Source organism: Pinus tabuliformis, chromosome 7 (genome assembly GCF_031772625.1).
Source record: "Pinus tabuliformis cultivar Carrire ecotype Pingquan chromosome 7, CPIR1, whole genome shotgun sequence".
NCBI lineage: Eukaryota > Viridiplantae > Streptophyta > Pinopsida > Pinales > Pinaceae > Pinus > Pinus tabuliformis.
This window is the reverse complement of record NC_142293.1, coordinates 361,322,635-361,348,743: the sequence shown is the minus strand read 5'-3', so window position 1 is coordinate 361,348,743 and position 26,109 is coordinate 361,322,635. Positions and strand designations below refer to the sequence as shown.

The 26,109-nt window shown below is 38.5% G+C and overlaps 1 protein-coding gene across 1 annotated transcript; it reads right to left on the bottom strand.

Annotated features, from left to right (window-relative positions):
• Positions 1–550: 550 nt before the first annotated feature.
• LOC149247446 (uncharacterized) lies at positions 551–2,556 on the bottom strand. Its single transcript, XM_089458219.1, has 2 exons — positions 1,944–2,556; positions 551–1,626 (listed from the first exon to the last, which is right to left on the bottom strand). The coding sequence occupies exons 1-2, from the start codon at positions 2,427–2,429 to the stop codon at positions 1,135–1,137; spliced, it is 978 nt and encodes a 325-aa protein (XP_089314345.1). The 5' UTR covers positions 2,430–2,556; the 3' UTR covers positions 551–1,134.
• Positions 2,557–26,109: the final 23,553 nt, after the last annotated feature.

Here is a 26,109-nt window from a genome sequence, read left to right as displayed (position 1 = left end):
CCAGCTAAAATTAAAACTCATATTCATGTAAAATAACATATTTATAATTTAAACAAGTATTTACTTAAAAAATAGATACAAACAAGATATAAATACTTATAAAGAGTTACTGCTCACCATTATTTATACATCCTTAAACACTTTAATAAATAAAAATAAAAATGTAAATATATACACATTAATGATTACTACCCATCAAAATTTATATAAATTAAAATATTCCAACTAATTTAAATAACAAAAATTAAAAAATCAAAAATCAAATCATTGCTACACACCTTATTACCGTGACGGACACCCATCCTTAAAATTTCAACAAATAATCATGTCACCTATGAGCTAAGAGGCGGAGACATTAAATAAAAATGAGTAAAGTCAATTTTGCTATAACAACTGATGTATAAAAAAATTCAAACGTATGATTAAGCATTGATATTAAAATTCTTCTTTTTCCATATGTTTCAATAATCCCATTCGAAAGAACATGTAGATTCAACAGAAATAATTCAATTTAAATCATGAAAGACTGCACTATTCATTCTCAAATCCCTTTTCTAAACTTCATCCATATATTTCTATAACACCATTTACAAATCAGAACATGAGATATAAATATGACTGATTTCACAGCTCCATCTAATCCTCTCATACACATGTGCAACACAACATCTACAACCAAACAAGTTTTATGACGGACTTTACATCTCCATATGATTCTCTCATACATAACTACAACACCACATTCAGGAAGAAGTTGCCAATTCCAGCCAAAAGATATTGCAAGTCAAAAGGCCAGATACAATTCATGATTAATGAAATCTTGCTTACTTCCTGGATCCCAAGCAATCCTTGTTGCCACATATAAAACTGTCCATAAATATATGATAATAACTTGACCGAACACTCAGGACCCGGGTAAGGTAATTGGAACCCCGTTCATGAAATATGCAATACTGCAGATGGCAATGCGGATCCGTCGGCTCACATTCATAACTTTTATCTTCTCTTCTAAGCAAATCATTAATCAAAACCACACAACAGATACATATCATCATTCCCATCAATGCTCTCAGCAAAGTAAGGAACGAGTTAAATATAGACTCACAGATGGACAAGATCTTGTTTACAGTAGCTTTAATAGTTTTGCTTCTTTTCTTCCTCTTCTCCTTCATTCTTGTTATGATGTCCGGGGAGTTTCTCTTTGATTTTATCGATCAGACTCGCCTTCTTCGCCACTGCTGCTTCTTCTTCCTCTTTCCCTTCCCCTTCCTTCTTGTTAGAGTGTCCGGGTAGCTTCTCTTTAATTTTATCTAGCAAACCTACTTTCTTCTCCACTTCCGCTTTCTCTTCCCTCTCCCCCTTGTTAGGTTGTACAGGGAGCTTTTCTTTGACACCTGCTTTCTTCTCCACTTCCACTTTCTCCTCCCCCTGCCCCTTGTTAGGTTGTGCAGGGAGCTTCTCTTTGAATTTATCAACCAAACTTACTTTCTTCTCTTCTTCAATCCCAGACTGATCTGAAGAATGCTGTCCATCCCCAGGTAGCTTTTTCTGGGTCTTGTCCTTTGCCTCTTTCTTCTTTCTCTCTTTTTCTTTCTTTTTCTCGCCTTCTTCCTCTTCATCACTAGACTGAAATTACATATATTCATGTCTCAGTGTACATAAAAGAAATATATTACATATAAAACAACTAGTATTTTTATTTCGATTGTAACTTTTAGAAATATTTCCTAATCTAATTTGGAAGAGCTAATATCAATTGTTTGACAAATCTCCTGGATTTTGGAAATCTTTCATAATCTAATTTAAAAGAGCCAACATCAATGGTTTGACCAGTCTCCTGTAAAATCAAATTCCAAAATATTTGCCATCTAGATAAATTCAAAATAAAGCAACAAAATAACAATTAATGAATCAAAGAGTTAGTAAGAGAGTGAGAGACTTACAGAGCTAGAGCTGGAACTGTGGGTGCGGTGAAGCTTTCCTATCAAACCCGTGTGTTTCTTTTCCTCAGCTTCCTCAGGGGTAAGTTGCCCCTCGTGACCATGGCCGTGTTCGGCTCCATGCGGAGGAGCAGCTGGATAATAAGATGCAGCCTCATTCTGAGCCTCCTCATTCTGAGCCTCACTTTGGGTGTGGGTTTTCTCTTCATGCTTTTCCTCGTCCTTGCCGAACAAACCCAAACCCGTGTGTTTTTGTTGCTCAGCTTCCTCGGGGGTAAGTTGCCCCTCGTGACCATGACCGTGGTGGTGCTCTACTCCATGCTCTCCCTGCTGAGGAGGAGTTGGATAATAAGATGCAGCCTCAATCTGAGCCTCATCGTTTGTGGCAGAGGGCTGCGTGATCTGCTCTTCATGCTTTACGGCCTCTTCCTTCTTGCCAAAAAACCCGAACAGGCCGCGATCCTGGTGCTCCGGTGCTTGCTCGGCCATACTGATTCGAACTTGAAAATGCTTAAAGATATCAAAATCAGCAAAGTAGATCCAGATTATATGAAACGATAATCGGCAGAGATATCAAAAGGAATGCAATGCAGTGGGTGAATTGTAAGGAATAGCTCAGTGGTTTTTATCGGCATTGTGGAATCTCCGGATTGGCTACCGTACGCGCTTTGCCTTTACACGCGCCCTGCTCACAATGGTCACACGGAACGCGCTTTGAAATGAAGTCGGTGCGAGGTAGCCAGGCTGTTCGACAATTTGATTTATTTTTGTAACGGATACAGTGGCGCCGCGTGTTTCGCTTTATGCCAACGAACTGGGTACATGAGAAAAAAAGAAAAGAATCTAGCTTGGCGCAACTCTTTCATTTGTTTTCTTCCAGAAACGGCATATGCTTAGGTGGAGCATAACATTGCTTAGGTGGAGCATAACGTTGAGTGTTGTTTAAGCAATCTCCTGAATATATATAAAAATATATACACATCACGTGTATGTATATATATATAACGTATATAAAAATTATATATCGGATATGTATACAAAGTGGAGATACACACGAATTGCTAACCTTGAAGGCTACAATGGAATTCAATATCAATAACAAGGATAAGGTCGGTATACACTGCCTGTGCATGCACTTGCGTAGATAAGGTGGGGTTTTGTTGCGACGATTCTCAGCGACAGAATACGTCATGCATAAGTCAAAATCACGTGACCACCGACTATTTTGATAAAGCTTTTCAACTCTACCTCACCCGCTGAGTTGGAAATTGTAATTAAGTCTTTTCACATAATATATTTTTTTCACTAGAAAGTTTAATTTTATGAGTAATAAAAGCATGGATTAAATTTGTTTGCATTTATTTGTTTTTAACTTATTTAGTTATCATACAAACGTACCTGTCAGTATTTTAATTCTAAAAGTTACTAAATTAACGAATTTAATGAATTTGTTGAAAAAATGGCCATCTATATATATTAAATTCGTTAATTTAATAATTAAAATATTATTAATTTAATAATTTTAGAATTAAAATACTCACAATGATGTGATAACTAAATAAAAACAAATAAATGCCAAACATATATATATATATATATATTTCATCTCAAATTGCACATGTGTGCATGGTCCAGCGGCGGCTTGCGTTCGATCCACCATCTTGATGCTGCTCGGCAGTGCATTTGATATATGGAGATTGATGTTGATTGATATGACAGTCAGTGTATTTGATATATGGAGATTGATGTTGATTGATATGACGGTTTATCTGCCTGTATTCATGTAAATATACTGTACATATGGCATAATAAATGCTTCTTCAGGGGACTAGCCACCCCCATTTTAAAATATTTCATCTCAAATTATTTTATTAAACATTGAATTTAATAATTTTAGAATTAAAACGCTGAGAGGTAGGTTTGTATGATAGCTAAATAAATTAAAAACAAATAAATGCCAAACATATATATACATTTTTTTTTCAGGGAGAAATCCTCATATGGCCGAAGCCTACAGATTTTTACAATCAATATGGCCAAAGCCAGCAGAATTTATGGCCGAAGCGAGCAGAATACGGCATAGCCGTTACAAATCGCCGAAGCAAGGGGGGCCACAGTGAACGCCGCCGCAGGAATCGAACACGGCTGGGGGGTGCGAAAGCCAACCGCCCGAGCCATCATATCATGCACATCATGTGCTAAACATATATATACATAATCTCAAATAATCATATTAAACATTAAATTAAAAAAAAAAAAACTTATCATAGTTGGTATTAGTTTATGTGATTCAAAAATACCTTGAACTCTAATAGAGTTATCACTTTTATTAATAACTCCTTCCTCGAAATTGACTTCATATCTAAACTCTTTACTCTACATCAATACTACCTAAATTTTTTATTTCAAAACTATTTAACAAAAATTAAGGCACTGAGTCTTTCTCAACATGGGCGGATAATTAGTGTATTATTGCATTATTAATCCTAATTTAGTATAAATACAAAATGCATTATATATATATATATATATATATATATATATAAAGTTCAGTAATAGTGAGGCTACCAAGAATAACACTTAAATAAGGTGGGGAATTGAATTGGTGACTTAATATCTAGGAGTGTCTTAACAATGCACCCAACTACAGTTTATCCAAGTCCCCGTGAACCTTTTTTTGTAAGTTCAACATTAGTGAGGTTACATCATGATCATGTCCAAGAATAACACCCAAATAGGGCAGGGAATTGAATTAGTGACTTAACATCTAGGAATGCTTTAAAAACACACCTAATCACTGTCTATCCAAGGCCCCATGGACATTGAGATGAAGTGATGGAGGATGAAAAGATTCCCTAAGGGATCCAATGTTGATATTTATGCATGTCACTTCCCGATAGGTATTCTCTTGATCTTAAAATGGGCTATCCAACTAATGTGTTGTTCACTTCGACCATTGTTCCTACATTCATATTGATTGTGCATTACAATTTGTTGTATTTAGTGTGTCTATTGTGGTTGTGACATGGCTAATAAGAACAATGAAATATTGGGTCAAGCAATCTTTTAGATAATTATGAGCATTTGGAAATTGATCTAATCAAGGTAAGTAAAATCTATACCATCCTACTTGAGTCACATCTTGTTACCATTACCTTAACGTAATGATATAAGGTTTATACAAATTTACTTCATAATCTAGCTTACTATTATCGATTCTTTTTTCATGAGACACTTCGCAATGTCTCTCTATTATGACTATTTTATAGGTGTTTGCCTTTTTAAATAGTTAGTTTCTGGGATTGGGAGATAAAAAATATTAGTGCCAATAATATAATCATAGTACAGGGATGGGAGTGCAATATAGAATGTATAACCATCACTTGGATCTAGTTCTACAAATGTGAATTTCATTTAAAATTATTTTATTGTTGTAACCTAATAATAACAACATGACACATTAAAGTTAATCAATAAGTGTTTGAGTTTTATACATGATGGAAGGTTTTAGTTAATTTCCTAGAATGATAAATAATATGGGAGCACTTTACCTTATCCCTAGTAATTGAATTAGGTTTATGTCCCTTTTATATATCTAAAATAATGGAGGAGAAGGTGGAAGATGCTTTAATCATAGAAACTTAGTTAGATTGTTTTCATTTGAAAAATTATACATATCAATCTTTGTATTTAGATTGCATAATCCAAGTCTATTGAGGGTTATTTAAGCATAATGCAATTGTAATAAGGATTTTTAATGATACAAATTGGATCATTATATTATTTTCATTCCATCTTGATGCTTTTAGAGTGGGAGAATAGGAGGAATAAGCTCACAAGACCATTTTTACTTGTGGGTCCCAGTTTGGTGAATTGGGGTCTAAAACCTGTCATAAGTAATTTGATGCATTAAACTTTGTTTTTTGGGATAAAATTTTGCTTCCTATGTGTTGCATCCCCTAGCTCTAGTTTATGCTAAGATACTTATAAATACCTGAAACAAAATTTGTATGCAAAAGTTATGCCACTTGAAAATTGACCTTCTTGTTTTGACCCCCATGATTCAAGAGGATGCCACGTTACCTCCCAATGATGGAGAAGGGACTAGCCATATGATCATGCTGAGAAAGACTTTAAATTGTCAATATTGTATATTTAGTTAAGACTTAGAAGGAGTCAAACTTGACCACTAGTAGGCTATCAGGTTGTGATATCAAGCCACTAAGAGGAAAGGGGGTTCCATTTCATTCAAATGCATTTTGTTCAATAGATGAGAACAATAGCTGAGAGTAGATAGAGAGAGAGAGAAAAGAAGTTTTGTGTCTTGTAGCAGCCCATGGGCCACAATTTCCACTCCTTTGTACTTTCATCTGTTTCCATTAAGAGAAAGGAGAGACTAGAGCAACATCGCCTTCCAACTAGGTTTTATCTTGTAACAATTTCCTAGATTGTGTCTTCTATTCATTATGGGTTTTAGTTTTATTTCACTATTCTCTATTTTCCATATTTAATCTCTTACATGCATAAGCATCACACAATAATTAACAAATCTAGAAATCCAAGGAAAAATTAACTCTCATAGGGGATATTTCGAATTTTCAAATATATATTTTTAGTAGATCCATTATGACAGTTTGTCCAATGGAATATCCACAATACTCTATGAATCATATTGCTACTAGAGTAGGTGTCTTTGGATATTTTGTGGGATGTTGCAGGGGATCTAGATCAATTTAAGAAGAAAGTCATAAAACCCCAATCATGGCCAACAAATATATTAATAAACCTTAAGATCAGGCAAAGAAGAGGTTATCGAGGCCGAAGGAATAGGTCACAAATATCATCCATAACATGAATCTCTTTATGGTGGCTCCACTAACAAAGTTGGGAATCATAGAAGACAAAGGTTCCAACTTAGAGGTCATATTAGAGGGGAAATCAAGGGATTGGGAAGAACTAGAGAGGGAGTCTAATAAAGAACACAAAAGGAACAACCCAGTGTCAATGATGAGAACCATTCACAATCCCTATTCAATATGGAAGAAAAGATTAACATTAAGACATAACAAGGTGAGATTCATGATTTGAAGTTAAACCATTGTTTATAGTAGTTATATGTTTATTTTAGTGTTCACCTCATAGAGGAATAATGGTGAAACTCATTTGCACATAACAAATTAGAGGGCGATAACATGATCTAGTGAGAAAGCCACACATAAAACTTGAGGCTAGAGGGAGATCCTCCATTTTCTAAGTGGGATGATTTCAATACTCCCAAAAAGTAAAAGCTCTACCCTATTGGGTATGTGGAATACTAGTGGATCTAATGCATTAATTTAGGCACAAAATCGAGTAGAATGTATATTAGTAGTACACCACAAAATCTAGGAAGCTAGAAATAATGTTGGGTATATTCCCAAAGAATCCATATGAACTCCTCAAGTATCTAATGGGTTCACACAAGCATATGTGAAAAAAAGTGATTTTTTCCAAACCTAAAATGGTGGATGAGGGTTGTGTAAGGCATTGTACGTGGATAAAATAGATCATAAGAAAAGGAAATCTAGTGGTTTAAAGCATAAGAAACACCAAGAATATTCTAAGGAGGGGAAGAAAAAGTGGAAAGGTGAAAGAGACAAAAATACAGTAGCCACAACACACTAGTGCAAAGATCCTAGAAACCACTACAACCACTATAACATTGATGGTTATATGGAGGAGAAGTGTTGGAAGTTGCATCGAAAGCTTAGCCAAAATAATACTAAGAAAGATGTTAAGAAGAAAAGTCTCATGGACACATATTTGAGTGATCAACTGGAAAGAAGCTCAAACATGGATGAGAAGATTATGTGTACATAAATGAAAAGGGGGCAAATCTGAGTAGCTTTTAGAAATAGGGAGAGAAGGCAATTAATAAAATTTTCCATATAAAGATATAAGTCAATAAGACGAAAATTGATGCTCTATTTGAATCAAGATCACATGTGAATCTCATAGAAGTAGATCTTTTCAAGAAATTGGGATTGTAGACTCATGACCATCCTATCTCATATCCATTGGATTGGCTAAAAAAGGATGCAAAAATAAAGGTAAACTATAAAACCCTCCTCCCACATCTACCCAAGTAACCGACCAACCAGAGTAAACATGTGACAAGAGGCTACTATGATCATATTCAACCTCCTGTGTGACCTTAAGAAAAATGGAATCAATGGAAACACCACATTTAGACCTTCCACATCAGCTAGAGGACCCCTGAGAAGCATCCCAACACTTCAGGAAACTAGCCCCCGGGTCCCACTGAATTTTTTGACCACTTAACCTCTGGACGCTCTCATGCTATAGGCCTGCCAATGTCCAGGAGGCTCTGTATGCTCTCATGCTATAGGTATGCTAGCATCCAAGGACTATTTTGTCTAGTTTTGTGCCAACATCCCTAGGATTTGAGCCACTTTTTTCAGGGTCAGAGCCCAAGTCACTGCCCATAATGGAATGTCATCTTCAGAACAGTAAAATAATAGGGAAATAATGATGCAAAAGTAATTAGTTGAACAAGCCCTTAACCAAACCCCTACTAGCCATGACATCCATTTCGTCAAACATATCACAAATATGTAATCTACAGGTGTAAACAAAATATTTAAGCAAAGGGATCTCATACTTATCTAAGAATCACTAAGAACCATTGTTCCCTAATGTGATTTTTTGCATTATCATCTATTAGGTCATAGATACATTGTCCATTCATTTACAAGTAAAACATGATGAGAGACATACATAGGTGCCGTCATGAAACATATACATAACTAGCATAGTAACAACAGAAATACCATAAATACATCAGCGATATAATCCACATACAAACCAATACATTTACACATGAAACCAAGGGAATGAATTTCTCATTAATTAATGTAGAAACCAACTGGGAATGGGACTAGCACGTTCCACCCAACCATAGATTGGTTGAGCCCAATCTCTCTTCAGCCAATCACCCTCGTGCCATATAATTTCCAAGCATCAATGCAGGACTCATAACCAAATGAAAAGAACCAAACAAGAATGGATGCTATGGGAATTCTCTACCTACACCGTGAGGAATTTGAGTGCCTCCCAGTCTCTCAGGCTTTACTATAATCCACAGCTTGATCCAGGGATCACTAGGCCCTACACCAAGACCCACTCTCCAAGCTTTACCGTACATCCCATCTCAGGGCTACTATGCCCAATAGAGAGAAAACCACCTCTTGGATTTACCGTATATCCCTCTATTCACCGATAAGGATTCCTAGGCCCACCGAGGCACACAACCTTGGATTTACCACAACCCATAGTCTAGCTCAGGGGTTACTAGGTCGGTGGCTTTACTGTGATCCATAGTCCATTTTAGGGACCACTAGACCATGTTTTTGTCATTTCAGAGATCCACCCTACTCAACTTCGAATCCATCTGTTAATCGAGCTCAACCGAAGTATGAGAACCGATCTCATCAAGGCTATTAGGAAATGGCAAGGTTAGGCTGAAAAACACTGTCACACTTGGAAAAACCCATGCCATGACAAAAAAAAACCAAATGCAACACCATGCATGCCAAATATAGCAAGGAAAATACACATGAAAATCGATACTTTCAAAGAATCCTATTGTAGTCGCTTGATCTTGCCTTTCCTTGCTTGATCTTTGATTCCTCTTGCCTTCTTTGCCTTCCTTGATCCAATGCCAAAATGCTCCAAGAAAAATCTACGTGTCCAAGAGTGAGTGAGAGAGAGAGAAAATAATGAGAGACCTCCAAAACTAAACTAACAAAAGGTTACCAACTAATCCTCAAAAGCCTTTTTATTAATGAGGCCTCTATTTTCTTAATTTTCCATTATTTTCCTTCATTTTCCTCCTCACATGCAACCTGTGATATTTCACCTCTATTTTATCCTAATTTCCATTATTTTCATAAATAAATTTGCCAAAAATGCCATTTTTCCTTTCCAAAGCCTTTTCCATTGCCTTTGCCAATTTCCTCTAGCCATAATAAACCAAATGAACACCTACTAAGATGTTTTTCCCACCATTCAGCTTGGAATATGTGTCCCATCAACCATGGCCTTATATATTTTTACATGGATTTTTAACCAAGGATGTTACAGAATCCTCCCCCTCGGGGAAACACTGTCCTCGGTATTCAATGACACCTATAACCAACAAGACTGCTGAAAAGAAACATATTTCCCATGGAGCTTTATAACATATCTTGTTGTAGTATTTACGATGACCACTGTTGAAACATGAAAATCATACCATTTGCTGGAGCTTTATAACACAACTCATTACGATATTTACAATAATAACCACATATACACACATACACATTTTCTTCACCCAACAAATAATCGTACTGTCTATGGAGCTTTATAAATCTAGATCGACACAATATTTACAATAATACACAAATATACACATATGCACATTTTCTCAACCAATAAATAAAAGGATATGATGCCTGCATCCACAACAAGGGAATCCAGAGGCTGACACCTCCACCCTCAAAGTAATACCAAGATTCACCTCCTTCCGAGGAAGTCGAAAATCCACTGCCAAAGTCAAAACTGCATCTAATATCTAGCGCTACAATTCTGCACCACATGTCCTCTCAGTGAAAAGTTACTGACTCATTTTTCTAGGGCACACTCCCTAGGTGCATTTGATTCCATCTACAAATTCTAATAACGAAATAAAATATATCCCCGACCTTCCCTTCTCTGCTACACAGTCCCTCAGGAAATCCAGTCACCCCCTTCTGTGCAATCACACACCTTCCAAGTTCCTCTGGCATCCCCATCCTGGGCAGTCCATCCCTTGGCAAGGCTTCCTCGCATCAGAAGCTAAAAAAACCAAGGCATATCCCTACCTTAAAACCATCACGCTGGTCATAGCATGCTCATGGAAATCAATGGACACTATTGGGTACCAGTGTCCCACAATGGCCTTGCTCCTAAAGTACTTTACCAACATACTGCTACCTGTTCCAATTCCTTTTATTGTTGCTACTAATTCTTACAGTCAGTTTCAACCACCCAATCGAGCGTTTCTGTGCTTCCTGTACCAAGAACATAAATTCCATTATATTTAAAGGAAATTTAAATAACTTCAAATCATACCTCATTGGTGGCCCATCAACAAGGTACACTTGCAATTTGTTTTCTTCCTGTCACAAGTGAAACTAGCATCGTTGGCAAAATCATCATGTCTAAACATATCACATCAGGTTATCTCAAAACACAACCATCATAGATCAACATAGTAAATCACATGTAACCATTATAAACCAGAATCATAGATCACATGTAATCATCATACACCAGAATCATAAATCACATACATAATAAAAGTAAAGTGAAATATTGATACATATACTTTGATCAATTCTTGGCTTCTACCTTTTTTGTTATTCCATACACACTCCAGATTGGTTTCCACACCCGAAAAACACCTAGTTCCTTATCTTTAACCATGTACACATACACATAGTGTACATCCCACACATACGACCACACATGACATAAAACATCATGTAATACATACACCTGCACCTAACATACAACATATACACCTACACCCAGTGTAAAACACAACACAATACATGCACCTACACCCAGTGTGCACCACCACACAATACATACACCTACACTTGACGTACAACACAATACGTACATCTATACCCGATGTACAACCCCACACAATACATATACGTACACACAGTACAACATAACGAATACATATGTCATGATACCATGATTACACAATGCACACACATAGTACCACATGACCGCGGCATAGCATGTATGACATGCACACAATACCACACGTACACCAGTACCATATATACAACATGTACACCGCACCACCTGCACAATGTGTGCACAACATCACATGTGCATGACACCACTTGCACACAATGCCACATGTACACCGCACCACCTATACAATGTGTACATAATACTAGATGCATGACATGTACATGACACCACATGTACACAACATCACATGCACGACATGTACACAACACCACATGCACAACATGTAAACGGTACCACATGTTCACAACACCACTTGTACAATCATGCACACAACACCATATGTACAACATGCACACAAAACCATATGTACATAGCACTGCCTATACAACATGTACATAGCACCCTATGTACACAACACTACATATCCAACATGAGCACAACAGCATATGCACACAAAACTGCATATCCGTCATGTGCACAGTACTATATGTACATAGAACCACATATCCAACATGTACATAGCACCATCTATACCCAACACTATCTGTACCACCTTATACATAATCATTGCATAAACAACATGTACACACACTATATATACACAATACCGCATGTGCACAACATCAAAGATGCAACATGTACAACATATACAACATATGCACAACAATAGTACCAAACATCCAAACCACACTGTCTCTACCAAGAAACCTTGCTTCCATTGTCTCTCTTCCATCCATGCTTGTCCCAGCATGTCGCAGAACACACCACTTTCATTTCGCTGATGTATCCCTCTGTATAGCCTGCTAATAACATAAACATAATATAATCACATAATATAACTCATAACCACTTGATACTGACCTCATGGATTTTCTAGGGCTACTCCTCCCAATTGATTCCTCGTAAGACCAAGAACCTCTTCATGCCATTCACCTGCACAAGAAATCATTCCTCTACAAGAATGATCCTTGACAACCCTGTCGGATAGAGACATAGATACATATACATAAACATTAGCATAAACAATCATGATCCAATCAAATAACGATATGTATACATACACATACATACATATAAACATCAACATAAAATAATAATGATCTAGTCGGACAACAACATACATACATACATACATAGATGTGTACACACACACACACACACACATATATATATCAACAAAATCATGATCACAACATAATTACCAGATATCATAAGGTCACGTTTAAGAGAAGTACCTTTATCCATGGACATCATGCACAACATTGAGAACATCCATTCCCAACATAGTCGAGGCATCAGATGCCTCACATCCATTCAATTTGCCTTTCTTGTTAGCTTTCTCATCACTGTCCTATCACCGTCCATTTACCTTAATGGGCCCAACCAATCCAACTAGATATCATATGCTTGCCTTCAGCTGCCCTTATACAAGCACTGAGCTTCAACCAAGCCTTACATTACCTACTTGGTTTCATTCATCTCTTCTTGAGCTACACTAACTTTCATCTTCTCCCAACCAATTCCCAAGACTCTCAAAACATAAAAGGCAAGACGAGAAACAAACAAGAAGAAAACCGTGAAAATCAATAAAAATATGACACCACAAACAAAGTGACAAGGCCTTGCACCATACATAAACAAAACCAAAAACCAAGCTCAAAAAACCACAAAAGAACAAAGCATAAGACTAGGAATAGACACCATGACTCAATCCCATGGTTCCCAGTGCTTCCAAGGGAAATCTCAACCTGAGCCTTCTTCGAGATTTCACGACAGCCTCTTTTCCATACAATCCCTTTCATCATATTTCCATCAACACATAAATGTTAGTGCATAAATAAACATAACAATACATTGTTGACCTTACCTTGTTGTGCCAAGTACGTTTCTTGCAACTGAACATATCCACACCATCTCTCAAGGGACTCTAATTCACTTTCCAGATCCACCTATAACTAGAGACTAACTAATATACCTGTCAAATACAAGTTTATGAATCTAGCACATACTCACATAATGTCAGACGAGATCAAGGTTAAGAAGACTTCCTGTATGCAAAGAACTCATTCATTTGGAATTAGGATTTCCAAACATAGCCAAAGGAATTCTTGCCTAATTCCTTTCTTTCACCTTTTTACATTGTTTTAATCGAGGCTTACTAAGTACCGTCACATCATCCAACTGTTAGTTATATAAACACATCAATTGTTACCTTGTCACGCTAATACCAAGCATGTTTCCTAAAACTGTTTACACATGTCAACCACATGTTCCAAATATCAAGACAATCATATCTATCAATTTGAAACCAACCTTTACCAAGACTACAATTGTGTCATAATCCATAGTCAACTCATAGTCTTTAGGCATAATTATACAATTGTCACCTATTACACTCAAGTACATGTCTCAAAGCATATCTATTAGTACACTCATCTTAAAACAAGACCATTGTTACACATACTCATATTATGCAATGCATCAAACATTCAACCAACTTGCAAACACACCATGTTAAATAAATCAACTAGACGACATAATAGACACCAAACACTCAAACACCAAATAGACTTCATAATCAAACAGTCAAGCACAATGTAGATGACATAAGCAAATTCATACCTTAAAGTATCTTAGGGGAGGTGATCTTGTCTGCACAATCAATCCATATTAACACGATATAAATTCTCAATATATCAACTCAACCCAAAATAAGGTCATGATATCCATAATAGTCACTAACTAACATGTCCACATCATAAGCTCATAAACATTTATCATTCATACATAATAATCACATATGCACAGTCAGTCTAGATTAGCACAACACAGTGTCACAAATAAGTTGACTCATAATTGAATGTCATAACCCTAACCATCTGCATAGGCCAATCCAATTTAACATGATACATATAACAATATTATCTTAATATAATAACCCTAATCATTAAGTTATCCAACCTAAAACAACAATAGCAATGCATACCATCACAAGTTACTATCATTCATGACTATCTCACAAATGTGCATATAAATACAGTAATACACTAATAAACTAGCATCTATCATGTATGTAACCATAACATCAATGGAATGAAAGGAATACACATAACCATAATGCATATAACAATCCTTAACCTACATGCATGCATTCCCAACATACAAACCTGTATGACGACATGCTCTTGCCTCGAGGTCCAATGTTGCAACTTCACTTTAATCATCTGCATCTCCTGCTCTATCTCAGCCAACACATTAGCATCATAACATGCCAATATCATCATGATGACCTAATTGTATGAAATTACCTCACAATGCATGTCTGACCTACCATACATGCATAACCATAACCATGACAATGCATGCATATAGACACTGACACACATAACAATGCATACACACCCATACACTCATGACGACACATCCTTGTTACAAAGTAATTTGTCACTCTCTTGTCACTTCCCGTTCTTGATCCCGGAAAACTCTAGTAGTGATTACTATGTTATACTTTCACCATGAAACCTATGCTCTTGCTTCCCTTGAATTTTGAAGAAAGTAGTCCCCACTCCCTTCAGAAAAGTTCTAGAGAATCCTTCTCAAAACCTAGTTTTTAAGATCAACTCTCTTTCCTAGTGTCTCACCTACGCCGATGGCAGAGTTTTACATTGTGACTCGCAATGATCGGTGCTACTATTAGCCCAATACCCACACTAGTCTACTTTTGAACTGTTTTTATAAAAGCAAATGGAGTTTCACGTCTAGAAAATTCTGGTGGCAATGTGCTGGATGTTCATTTGGTTGGATAAGGGCCGAGAACTTCATATAAGGTTCTTTCCCCCTTAAAAGTGGACCTCCCAAGGAGATAAGACCTTCTTCTCCCTTGAGTGGATCTCATTCTTATCCTCCTCTCCCTATATAAACCACTTCCTCTTACCCTTTTTGGTTACAATACAATACATTGTGAAAGTGGTGGAGAGATAGAACCAGCTGCAAAATTCTGAAATCTTTAGCTTTTGATAGAAGAAGATTAGTCTTAGATGACAAAAGACTAGTCTTTGGTAGGTAAAGCATGAGGAGAGAGAGTTAGATCTTGGAAGCCATTTCATGTCAAGCTAGAGGAGGAAAAGGGTGCTGAAAAGGCATGTAGCGGGGCTTGGATACCGCAAAGGAGATCTCCAACATCAAGGCTTCCGCTGTATTTCTCTTTGAAGTTTATTTTAATACAAGTAATGGTTTATTTCCTATATTAGGTGAAATATTACATTTGATAGCTTAGAACTCCTTGACCTTTTAAGTAGATTAGACTTGATTTTATGCTATCACGTTTTTTTTTGTTTCTTGCATGTTTGTTTCAAGCACTTGAACGAAAGGAACGAAAGGAAGATGGAGCAAGGAAGCAAGATCACCATCAAGTGGATTAGTGTTATAAGAGGTAGGCCCTCTTATTTGATTCTAATATAAGGAAATTTACTTGAGATTGTCTTGTTTGTGGCTAAACCCACTCTCTTGGGCTAAAAGGATCGTCTCTATCCGCAGAGAGGATATTCCTACACCACAAATTGGCGACTCCATTGGGGAATTACATCTCCTTTTCATCATTCTGTTTTTTCTACTTGTGTTCCTAGTTTTTTTATTTATGGTCTTATGGATCTGTATTGACATGTTTGAAGGCATACACACACTAGCCCACCCTCTGATGTGTTAATTCTAGCCCTATGTGAAGTTCATTTTTATTTTTTCTTTGAATCCCTTGATCAACGGTAGTTTCAACCAAACAATCGCGTTGATGCCCGATCAGTGCCAGTTTCAGCCAAATAGTCACGTCGATGCCTGATCAATGCTAGTTTCAACCAAACAATCGCCCCGATCTGTAGTAGTTTTAGCCTGAAAGTCACGCGGGATCCCTTTTCAGCGCTAGTTTCAGCCAAAAAGTCATGTAGGTTTTTGAGTTAAGAAAAAATAGAGTTTCTCCCATTCCAGTGCCAGTGTGTCTTGACCCTTAGATTCTCTTCTTTTGCCAAAAAGTGACTAGGTTGTTTGTTTGTTAGGTTTGATTGATTGATTGGCTTGAACTTTCATTGCTTTTTTTTTTTAGTTTTTTGGATGGTCTCTATGGCCCTAGGGAATCTAGGTCAATTACCTTTCATTTGTTTGTTTACTCATTGTGTCAAGTTTCTAATTTGCTGCTTCATTTAATCCATCTTTGAGTCACACCATCTTCATTTTTTCATTTTCAATTGAATGAGTGAAAGAGTCTCGTTTGTTCTCTTATTTTGAGTGTCTCTTTTCTCTTTCGGAGCATAGATTACATTGCTTGGTTTGTCTATTGAAGCATTTATGTGTTTGGTTTGTTTAATGTAGGGAAGAAGTTGATTTTAGTTTCATGTATCATGCTTTGGATTTGATCGATGCTTGTTTGTTCGTAATTGTGAAAATTTTCAATTAAAGTGCTTTATGTGAAAGATTCATTTTGTATTTTATGAAAAGAAGAACATCATTCTAGTTTACTTAAATGAAAATATTGCATTAGTAGCATTATTGAGAAGCTAGAGTTGCATCATCATAGGCATGAGAAATGAAATAATTTTTTGTTGTTGTTGCTAAAGGAAGATTAAGTGCATTTAGACATGTATTAGTAAAAAATTTCATTCTTTGGTTGTTGCGTTGATTGCGTGTTTCCTATTCCTCAATTAATGTAAAATTTCATTGAAGACAAAGATTTCATTTCTCATATAGCTACATATAGAAGTTTTCAGATGACAACAGTAGGGCCTTGAAATTGAAACCTAATTCAATAAAAACCGTTAAAATTTATTGAATTAACCTAAGGAAGCATTGAAACTTAATGCTCACATTTAGTGTTCTAGGCTAGAGACATGTTCCGGCATCTTTAAACCTAGCTGCTATCGTTCACAACAGTCTTGCATTAGATAACATTAGCACGAACTTGTGCTCCCCATACCATCATGTATATAAAGGAAAACCCCTATAGTTTGCAATCCTTTATCCATAGGAAGCCAAGTCCGCCGCATTGTGAATGTGATACACCAAACACAACATTCAGGGAGATTTCCTACTCATACTTTTCGGTTCACTAGGAGGTATTCTGCAATTCATGGTTACTTGGTAATCCTTTATGTCTAGAGTACCCTGAGTAGTCAATTTTGATCTTTACTGACTCTTTAAATTTGAAAATATCATCGAGCACTTGTCGTTTCGAGCTCGTTAAATATGAAAGCGACTAGAGTCACCTTTCATCCTTTTCTCGACTCTTAAAACATGAAAAGGCAAAGTTTTGTTCTAGTGTTTTAAAATTAACTGCCCACGAAATATTCCTGGTTAAAGTTATCTTCCTTAGTGATTCTTAGGGTCGATTCCAATGGCAACATTTCCAAAGTTTACCAGTCAAGTATTTCCCTCTGATGGGAGTCCTGGTCCTTTTCCTTCTTTTGGAAACACTGACACTCCTTATATGGAAACGTTGTCCCTTCCTGGGTTAACTATTGGTTTACCTGTCTGGTTATTTTCGACCTCGGTGGTCCCGAGTGTCCCAACTTTTGTCTAGCCATCTCCTTCACCTGAACAACACCATGTTGATTCTAAGGTTGACCTCTCACCTTCTTCACCTATTTCTTCACCCTCCTCTTCTACTTCGCCTGGTGAAAGTTTGAAATTCAGTAACCAGGAGGCTAAGAAGATGATGATGAAGAAGAAGAAGAAGAAGAAGAATTCAGATAAGTGAGAGACCAACCATGCAACTATTACTCCAAATGCACTTCCCATCAACAAACCTTCCGATCCTTTGCAGAAGGTAAAATTCCCTTGCAGGCTATGTAAGGGTGAACATCTCCTTCGAGACTGTCCTAGTATTCCCAGAGTCTTAGAGGTATGGTCTCAAAATATGGATTGACAATCTCCATCAACCTTTGGAGATCATGTCGATGCTACACCCTTGGCTAGAAATTCCCCTATAGGTTATGTGAAGGAGAGCATCTTCTTCACCTTTGTCTGCTTATGGATAAAGCTTCCAAAGTTTTGGAAAACTTTATTGCTCCTCAACCCCAACTTCCTGTTGGTTATCATAGGATTTCTTCTAACCCTCTCCTAGTTGGTAAAGAGATTGAATTAGATTCATCTCTTGCCCATCTTGGTCTTCTTGATCATGACTCTCTTGTGTTTGTTCCTAACCAACCATTGGTCGAAAAGAGTGTCAACTTGGCTCTACCTTCATTTTTCACTATGTTCCCAAAGAGAGTAGTGATCATACTGCTCATGTTCTTCTCGTCTCCTCAAATTATCATGAATTTAAGAGTGGCCCTCCCATCCCAGTTGTTTAGGAGATTCCTTCTCCTATTCCTATAAATCATGGGGGAAATCCTATGATACCCCCACCAAATAGTTATGTTGTTTCTTTTGATTGGGGTCAATTAACTACATTCTGCCTCCCATCTTATATGCCTTTCTAGATTATGATACAAGGCTATAATATGGTAGTACATGGCACTCTATTAGATGAAGGCTCGTCTATTAACATCATGGCTTCTACTACTTGGAAAGCTTTGGGATCCCCACAACTTGTGCCTATCACCTAGAATCTGTTGGCTTTCAATGGAGGAGCGAGTCAACCTTTAGGGATCCTTCTGAAGTTCCCTATTACTTTGGGAGGAAAGACCGTCTATATAGACATGATGGTAGTCCAAGGTCCCTTAGACTTCAATCTTCTCCTTGGGCGTGACTATGTTTATGTCATGGGAGCTCTTGTTTCTTCACTCTTCTGTGTGTTTTGTTTTCCACATAAAGGGAGAATAGTGACCATTGGTCAATTATCGTTCGTTGATCACCAGATGGATCCAATCCTACTGTCATCCCTATTGGTTCTCATTTCCAAGCAGTACCCTCCCCGCCATAGGTCAATTATGTGGCTACCCGTTCCATCTCCACATATGCTGATGATCACGCAAATGGCATGGTACATTATGTATTGGGGGCATTGGAACCTGATTTGTGATTTACACCAGTTGACATGTGTTCCTCCCAGAGCGTAGTTCTCCCATCCAGTGAGGACCTCTTGGGGGCCATGTTCTCGTATGGTCCATGATCAGCTGTTACGAGGATAGTTCTTTTTCTGTGTCAACCTCATTAAAAAATGAAACATCATATGAGGATAGTTCTTTTTCTATGTCAACCTCATTAAAAAATGAAACAAAGTATGAGGATAGTTCTTTTTCTGTGTCAATCTCATTAAAAAATGAAACAACGAACAAGGATAGTTATTTTTCTATGTAAACCTCGTTAAAAAATGAAACAACGTGCAAGGATAGTTTGTTCCTGTATCAACCTCATTAAAAAATGAAATAAAGTGTCAGAGCATGGTTCTTGGTCTTGTGTCAAGCTCCTTAAAAAATGAAACAAGGAGTCTTGAGGATAGTTCTTTTACTATGTCAACCTTGTTAAAAAATGAAACAAATCCCTTTTCCAAATCGAGTATTTGATTAAGATATCATCAAAGAGTCTTTCCTTGATTTTGAATGTGAAGCTTCATTCCATCCACCTTTTAGCAACCGAATGTCTACTTCAGTGAATGCAATGAAGTTTGGGGGGCATGTGCCTCGGCTCTCATCATGCTGGGGGCATGCCATTTTTTCATCGAAGCATAGTTTTTCGTTTCAAGCCTGTGTAAACATGAAAATGAATCCAAGCATAGTTTTTCATTTGAAGCTTGTGTAAACATGAAAACGAATCGAAACATAGTTCCTCGTGGTTCAGACTTGTATAAAAATGAACCCATCTCCATTTTAACCCTCATGATTTCCATTTGTATCAGCCTCTCCTGTCAGATAAGCCTTGGTTTTTTCTCCATTCCATCGCCACCATCTCTTTGGCCGATCATTCGCTTTCACTTGGTTGTTGTTGGCTACATGGGGTCTAACCCAGGTTCAACAGTGAGTTTAGCCAAGAAAATCCCGGTACTACTGGCCCTTTTGACAATAGTCCGCAGAGCGCGGACTGAGGTCTCACTTGAAGTAGTATGAGAGGGTGCTAGAACCAGGTTTCCGCACCCTAGAGATGTCCTAATGAGGGTTTTGAAAGTTCGCGATCCTAAATTGTGCGCTCTGCTACTCCGCACAGCTTTTTATTCTTCGCAACCTGTGCACTCCTTCGTAGTATTCTGATCTGATCCTTACTGTGCTATTATTATAGATCTTAACTTAATTTCGTGGGCCCAATATTCTCATTAATCATTCAACATTCATAACAAGTGCGCACAATCATAAAACTATAAAGAGATGCATAAATATAACAGAAGCATAGACACACAATATTTCAGAATCAACTTATCTTTTATTAATTCTCCATCCAAGTACAATCCCAACTCCACCCTACGCACTCAATTGCGGACTCTACTGGGCCTCTACGCACTTAGCTGTAGAGACTCTACCTACCACTACAACCCAATTCACTTCAGATTCACTTCTATTCTCTAACCATGCCTTTGCATCTATATGATCCTTGCCAAAACTTAGACTGACTTTACCCTTAGAGCCTCGCTCTATTTATACAATCCCATGGTCCGCACTTCTATCCTCTAACCATGCCTTCGCATCTATATGATCCTTGCCAAAACTTAGACTGACTTTACCCTTAGAGCCTCGCTCTATTTATACAATCCCATGGTAGGTCGACACACTTTACATTAAATTACATTATTTTGGGGTGGACAACCCTAGGCTCTCGTGCCCCGTGCCTGCATTTCACAGGGTCTTTACATTACATTTGACCAAAATTTGGGCTTCAAGCCCCAAAAACATGCTATGGGGGGGTCCGCTACCCAACAGGCCCCCAACACAATCATCGTGACTCGTCCTAAGTCACTCTGCTGGTGTGGCGATCTTTGCGCAAAGTTCTTCCAACTGTGTCTGTGTTGTACAAAGGTCCGCAGTGCACTGCTCTGTCGTCCGCTGGATCTGCTCCATTTCTACCTCCGTATCACCTGTGTCTAACTTGATTCTCTATTTTAATGTCGGCTTCTAGTACCTGTGTTTATAGTCCCGCACCTTTGTTTGGATTCTCGGGTCACGAAGACTGTGCTTTGGTCGGTTAGTCAGACAACCGACCCACCCATGTAGGACTTCAAGCGATTGCCATTTACTCTTCCTAGGAAGGGTTCTCCATTAAGTTTGACTAGCTAGACCGCGCCTCCATCTGTGACCTCCTTTACCACATACAGTCCTAACCAATGCATTCTGAATTTTCCAGGAAATTTTTCAAACTTGCTGTCATACAACAACACTAGATCGTTTACCTTGAATGTGTGCAACTTGATATAGCGATCGTGTCAGGCTTTCTTGCGCTGTTTCTGTACTTGCTGGTAGAATCTTGCCAAAAAATGTTCTTCCTCGAGTTCTTCCAACTGTGCGAGCCTCTCCTCTAAGGCTTCATGGTCCGAAATGCCTATAAGTGATGCTATCTGCAAACTAGGTATGATGTATTCCATTAGCATGACTGCTTCCGTGCCATACACTAACCTAAAAGGTGTCTGACTCGTCAATTTTTTGCACGTGGTTCTGTATGCCCATAATATGACAGGTATGTGTAGGTCCCAGTCATTTCACTGCGTGTTACATACTTTGGTCAGCAGAGTCTCCAAATTTTTGCTGAATGCTTCTATTGTCCCATTAGCTTGCGGATGGTACGGTGTACTTTGCTAATGATACACCTGGAATTCCTCGGCGAGTGTGCTAATGGTTTCATTCAGGAAGTGTGTCCCGTGGTCACTCATTAAAATTTTCGGGCAACTAAACCATGTCAACACATTGTCGAATAAAAATTTCGTAGCTGTAGCTGCTGTGAAGTTCTTAACCAGCTGTGCTTCTGCCCATCGAATCAGGTATTCTGTCGCGGTGATGATGTAGCGCACACCTATCTGCCCCTGAGGTTTGATTGGTCCCACGAAGTCAATTGCCCATTTTTTGAATGGTTGAAATGTCATCTGTGGATTGAGTGGCATATCATCCCTTCGTGATGGTTTCCCAGTCCTTTGACATATGTCGCAGGCCCGACAATGCATTTTCGAATCTTGATGTAAGGTTGGCCACCATAGCCCAGTGCGAAGAATCTTCTGTGTTGTCGCATGTCTTTCAGAGTGTCCTCCTGCAGCGCCCCCGTGTGCTTCCACAAGGATCTGTCCTTGTTCAAATTTAGGTACATATCTTTGCAATATCTCATCATTTCCCATTTTGTCCGTCACGCGCACCACCAATTCCTTCTTATGTTGGACTAAATATTCCTTCGGCACAGTCCTTGTGGTTAAAAAATGGATTATATCTTTGAAGTGGCCGTCTGAAACGTGCACTGCAAAGAGTTGTGCATCAAGTAGTCCTTCTTCCAAATTTGTTGGCTCCTCACCTGTCTCAATTCGTGATAAGTGATCTAGTCTTGCATTTAGGCATCCTGGCTTTACGATGACCTCAAAGTCATATTCTTGAAATAGTAACAACCATCTGCATATGCGCCCCACCAACGCAGGCTTGTTCACCAAGTATTTCAACGCGGAGTGATCGATATACATCTTGAAGTGCCCGCCAAGTAAATAGTGTTGGTATTTCTGGAGCATGTATACCATTGCTAACCCTTCGCGCTCAGTAGTAGAGTAGTTCTTTTCGACTTTGGACAGCCGCCGGCTCGCGAACGCGATCAGGTGATCCATGCCTTCCTCGCCTTCCTGCGTAAGTATAGCTCCCAGCGCAATACACAACACATCAACATGTACATGAAATTCTACGTCCCATTTTGGGAAGACTAGGATGGGAGTAGATGTCATTTTCTCCTTGAGAACATCCAAACTTTTCCTACAATCACCATTCCAACAATATGTAGCATCCTTTTTCAATAGTTTTTACATTGGCGCTATTATTTGTGCATAGCTCTTGATAAACTTTCTATAGTAACCAGTGTGCCCCAAAGTAGCGCCTAGTTGTTTGACACGTCGCAATGCTTCCAGATTGATAATAACAACAATCTTCACAGGGCCCACCATCAGGCATTTTTTGCAGACCACATGGCCAAGTAGGTTCCCAAAGGGGACGAGGAAGGTGCACTTTTTATGATTCAGCGCAATCTGGTGTTGTCGACAAGTATCCAGCATCAAATGTAAGCTCGATATATGGTGTTTAACTAACCCAAATACAGTCCAATCATCCAGATAGACCTCCAAGAACTTTTGGATGTATTCCTTGAACGTGGCCACCACTACGCGTGAAAATATCCTTGGCACGTTCTTCAATCCAAAGGGCATAACGGTGTATTGAAAACAACCCAATTCGGTTGCGAAGGTTGTCTTGCTCCTATCTTCTAGCATGATCTTGATCTAATGGTACCCTGAGAAGCCATCCGTGAAAGAGTAAGCTTCCTGACCACCAACATTCTCCAATACTTCATCTATAAATGTTGTTAGGAATGGATCATGAACACAGGCGTCGTTAAGCTTCTTGAGGTCCATGTATACTCTAATTACGCCCTTCTATTTTTTCTCCTATACTACCATAGGACTCACCCAGTTGGATTCTTCCACTGGTTCAATAATTCTGGTTGCAAGCATTTTTCTAATTCTTCATGGACATTTTCTTTATACTTTGGATTCAAATGGTAAGGTCGCTGCTTAACTGGCTTTGTGTCTGGTTTCAGAGTGATCTTCATCATCCCTAAGTCGCCAATGATCCCCTTTAGGTCTGTGATTTTGGTTGGAAACAAATCTTGATATTCGCGAAGTAAATCGGTGACCTTATCTACCGTAGCATCATCCCAATAGTTCCCAAGCGTTGCATACTTCGGCTCCGCATCTATACCAATGTTTACCTGCTTTATTTTTAGTGGCACAGTGATGTCGGGATCCTCAGTTGATGGTCCTCGAACTTCGTGACACCGTTTAGTTTCTGGAATATTAATATTTTGGGGGTCATCATCATCCTCCTCTACTTGCACATTATAACATTCTAGGGCACTACTTAACTGGGTTGCCCATGCTGGTTGAACTACTTTCTGTGGTTCCTGTGGTATTTTGAAGATGATGGTTTTTATAGCTTGCAGCGCGTCGTCAACAGTATCCGACCATCGGTCTTCAAATGTGAATGTTAACAAAAATCCTCCCACAAAACATCCCATTTGCCCATACCATGTCGGAGTTCTGTCTCAATATACCAATTCATGGGTATGACATCCAGGGTATGGTAGAATGAGTGTACCCATTTAGGCTGAGGTTCTTCCCCATAGGCCTTGGTCCATTTCATGAGGTGCGTGCACAGGTCATCTCGTCCATCATATTTATATTCTATCCATAGTTGTGGTTTCCCAGATCGTAAGGGCATCATCCTTCTACATCAGCGCTAGTTTTCAAAATTTCCTTGATGTGTTCCCCACCAGCGTGCAGGTGTTGCACGCAGCTTCCACTTCAATGCATCAAACTGCTGTTGTTTCGGTACTGTGCTTTTGAACCTGCTCAAGAATTCATCCACCACTGTCAATCCATCATATGTTGGCAGATCTTGGGCCTGGGTTGTTACGCAACACAGTGATCTAATCATCATGTTGCAATTCAACGTTGTCACCTCGTTCAACCGATTGTGCCAGCGTTTGTCTTATTTGTCTAAATCTGAGGTGCAGGAACTTGTGTGCTCCCACGAGATCCTTCCATTTGCAGTCGGATTCACCCAATCCTGATCTCGCGCAGTTATCTTGTAGGTACAATCCAGCTCATCGCCGCTTCCATCGTCACGCACAAGTTCACTGTAGCGCACTCCTTCGGCTGGGTCTAGCGGAACTACTATGCGTAAGGAATTTTTCTCGAATATCATCTTCTACTTCTTTATTTTAATGACCCCATTCATATTAGTGGCCTAGTCTATTCCTAGCAACGCGAGATAAGGATTGCTGTCATCGACAATATCTATTACTTCAAAGTCTGTTTATGTGCTCACGCCTTTGATATCAACTATTACCCCTTCCAACCTCCCCATGGACAAAATATTATATTGGTTCGCCATTCGTAATTGAATAGGGGACCACTCTAACATGAGCCTGCCCATACATTCCATGTCTGTTTTGGTAACACATTTGTGTCCAAACCCAGGTCTAAGATTACCTAATCCATTTCATATTTTCCAATCTACGCCGTCAATCTCATTTCCCTCCCTTATGCGAGGCATGCTTTCCCAATTTTTGGACTACGCGCGGTTCTCCTAACCCTACACACCTGGTGATCAATTCCTGTAGTCCCTTAACTTCCTTATTGTCGCGCAACAGCTTCATGCATGTCTCCAAAAAGGTAGTAAGCATAGAAGGATCCATCCCTGGCTCTGGTTGATCCTTACTACCTGAAGTG

Excerpts from the sequence above, each read along its gene's own strand:
- LOC149247446 (XM_089458219.1), bottom strand. The coding sequence starts at position 2,429 with ATGGCCGAGCAAGCACCGGAGCACCAGGATCGCGGCCTGTTCGGGTTT. Across the intron at positions 1,627-1,943 it reads ACAGTTCCAGCTCTAGCTCT|TCTAGTGATGAAGAGGAAGA; the intron begins GTAAGTCTCTCA and ends ATGTAATTTCAG.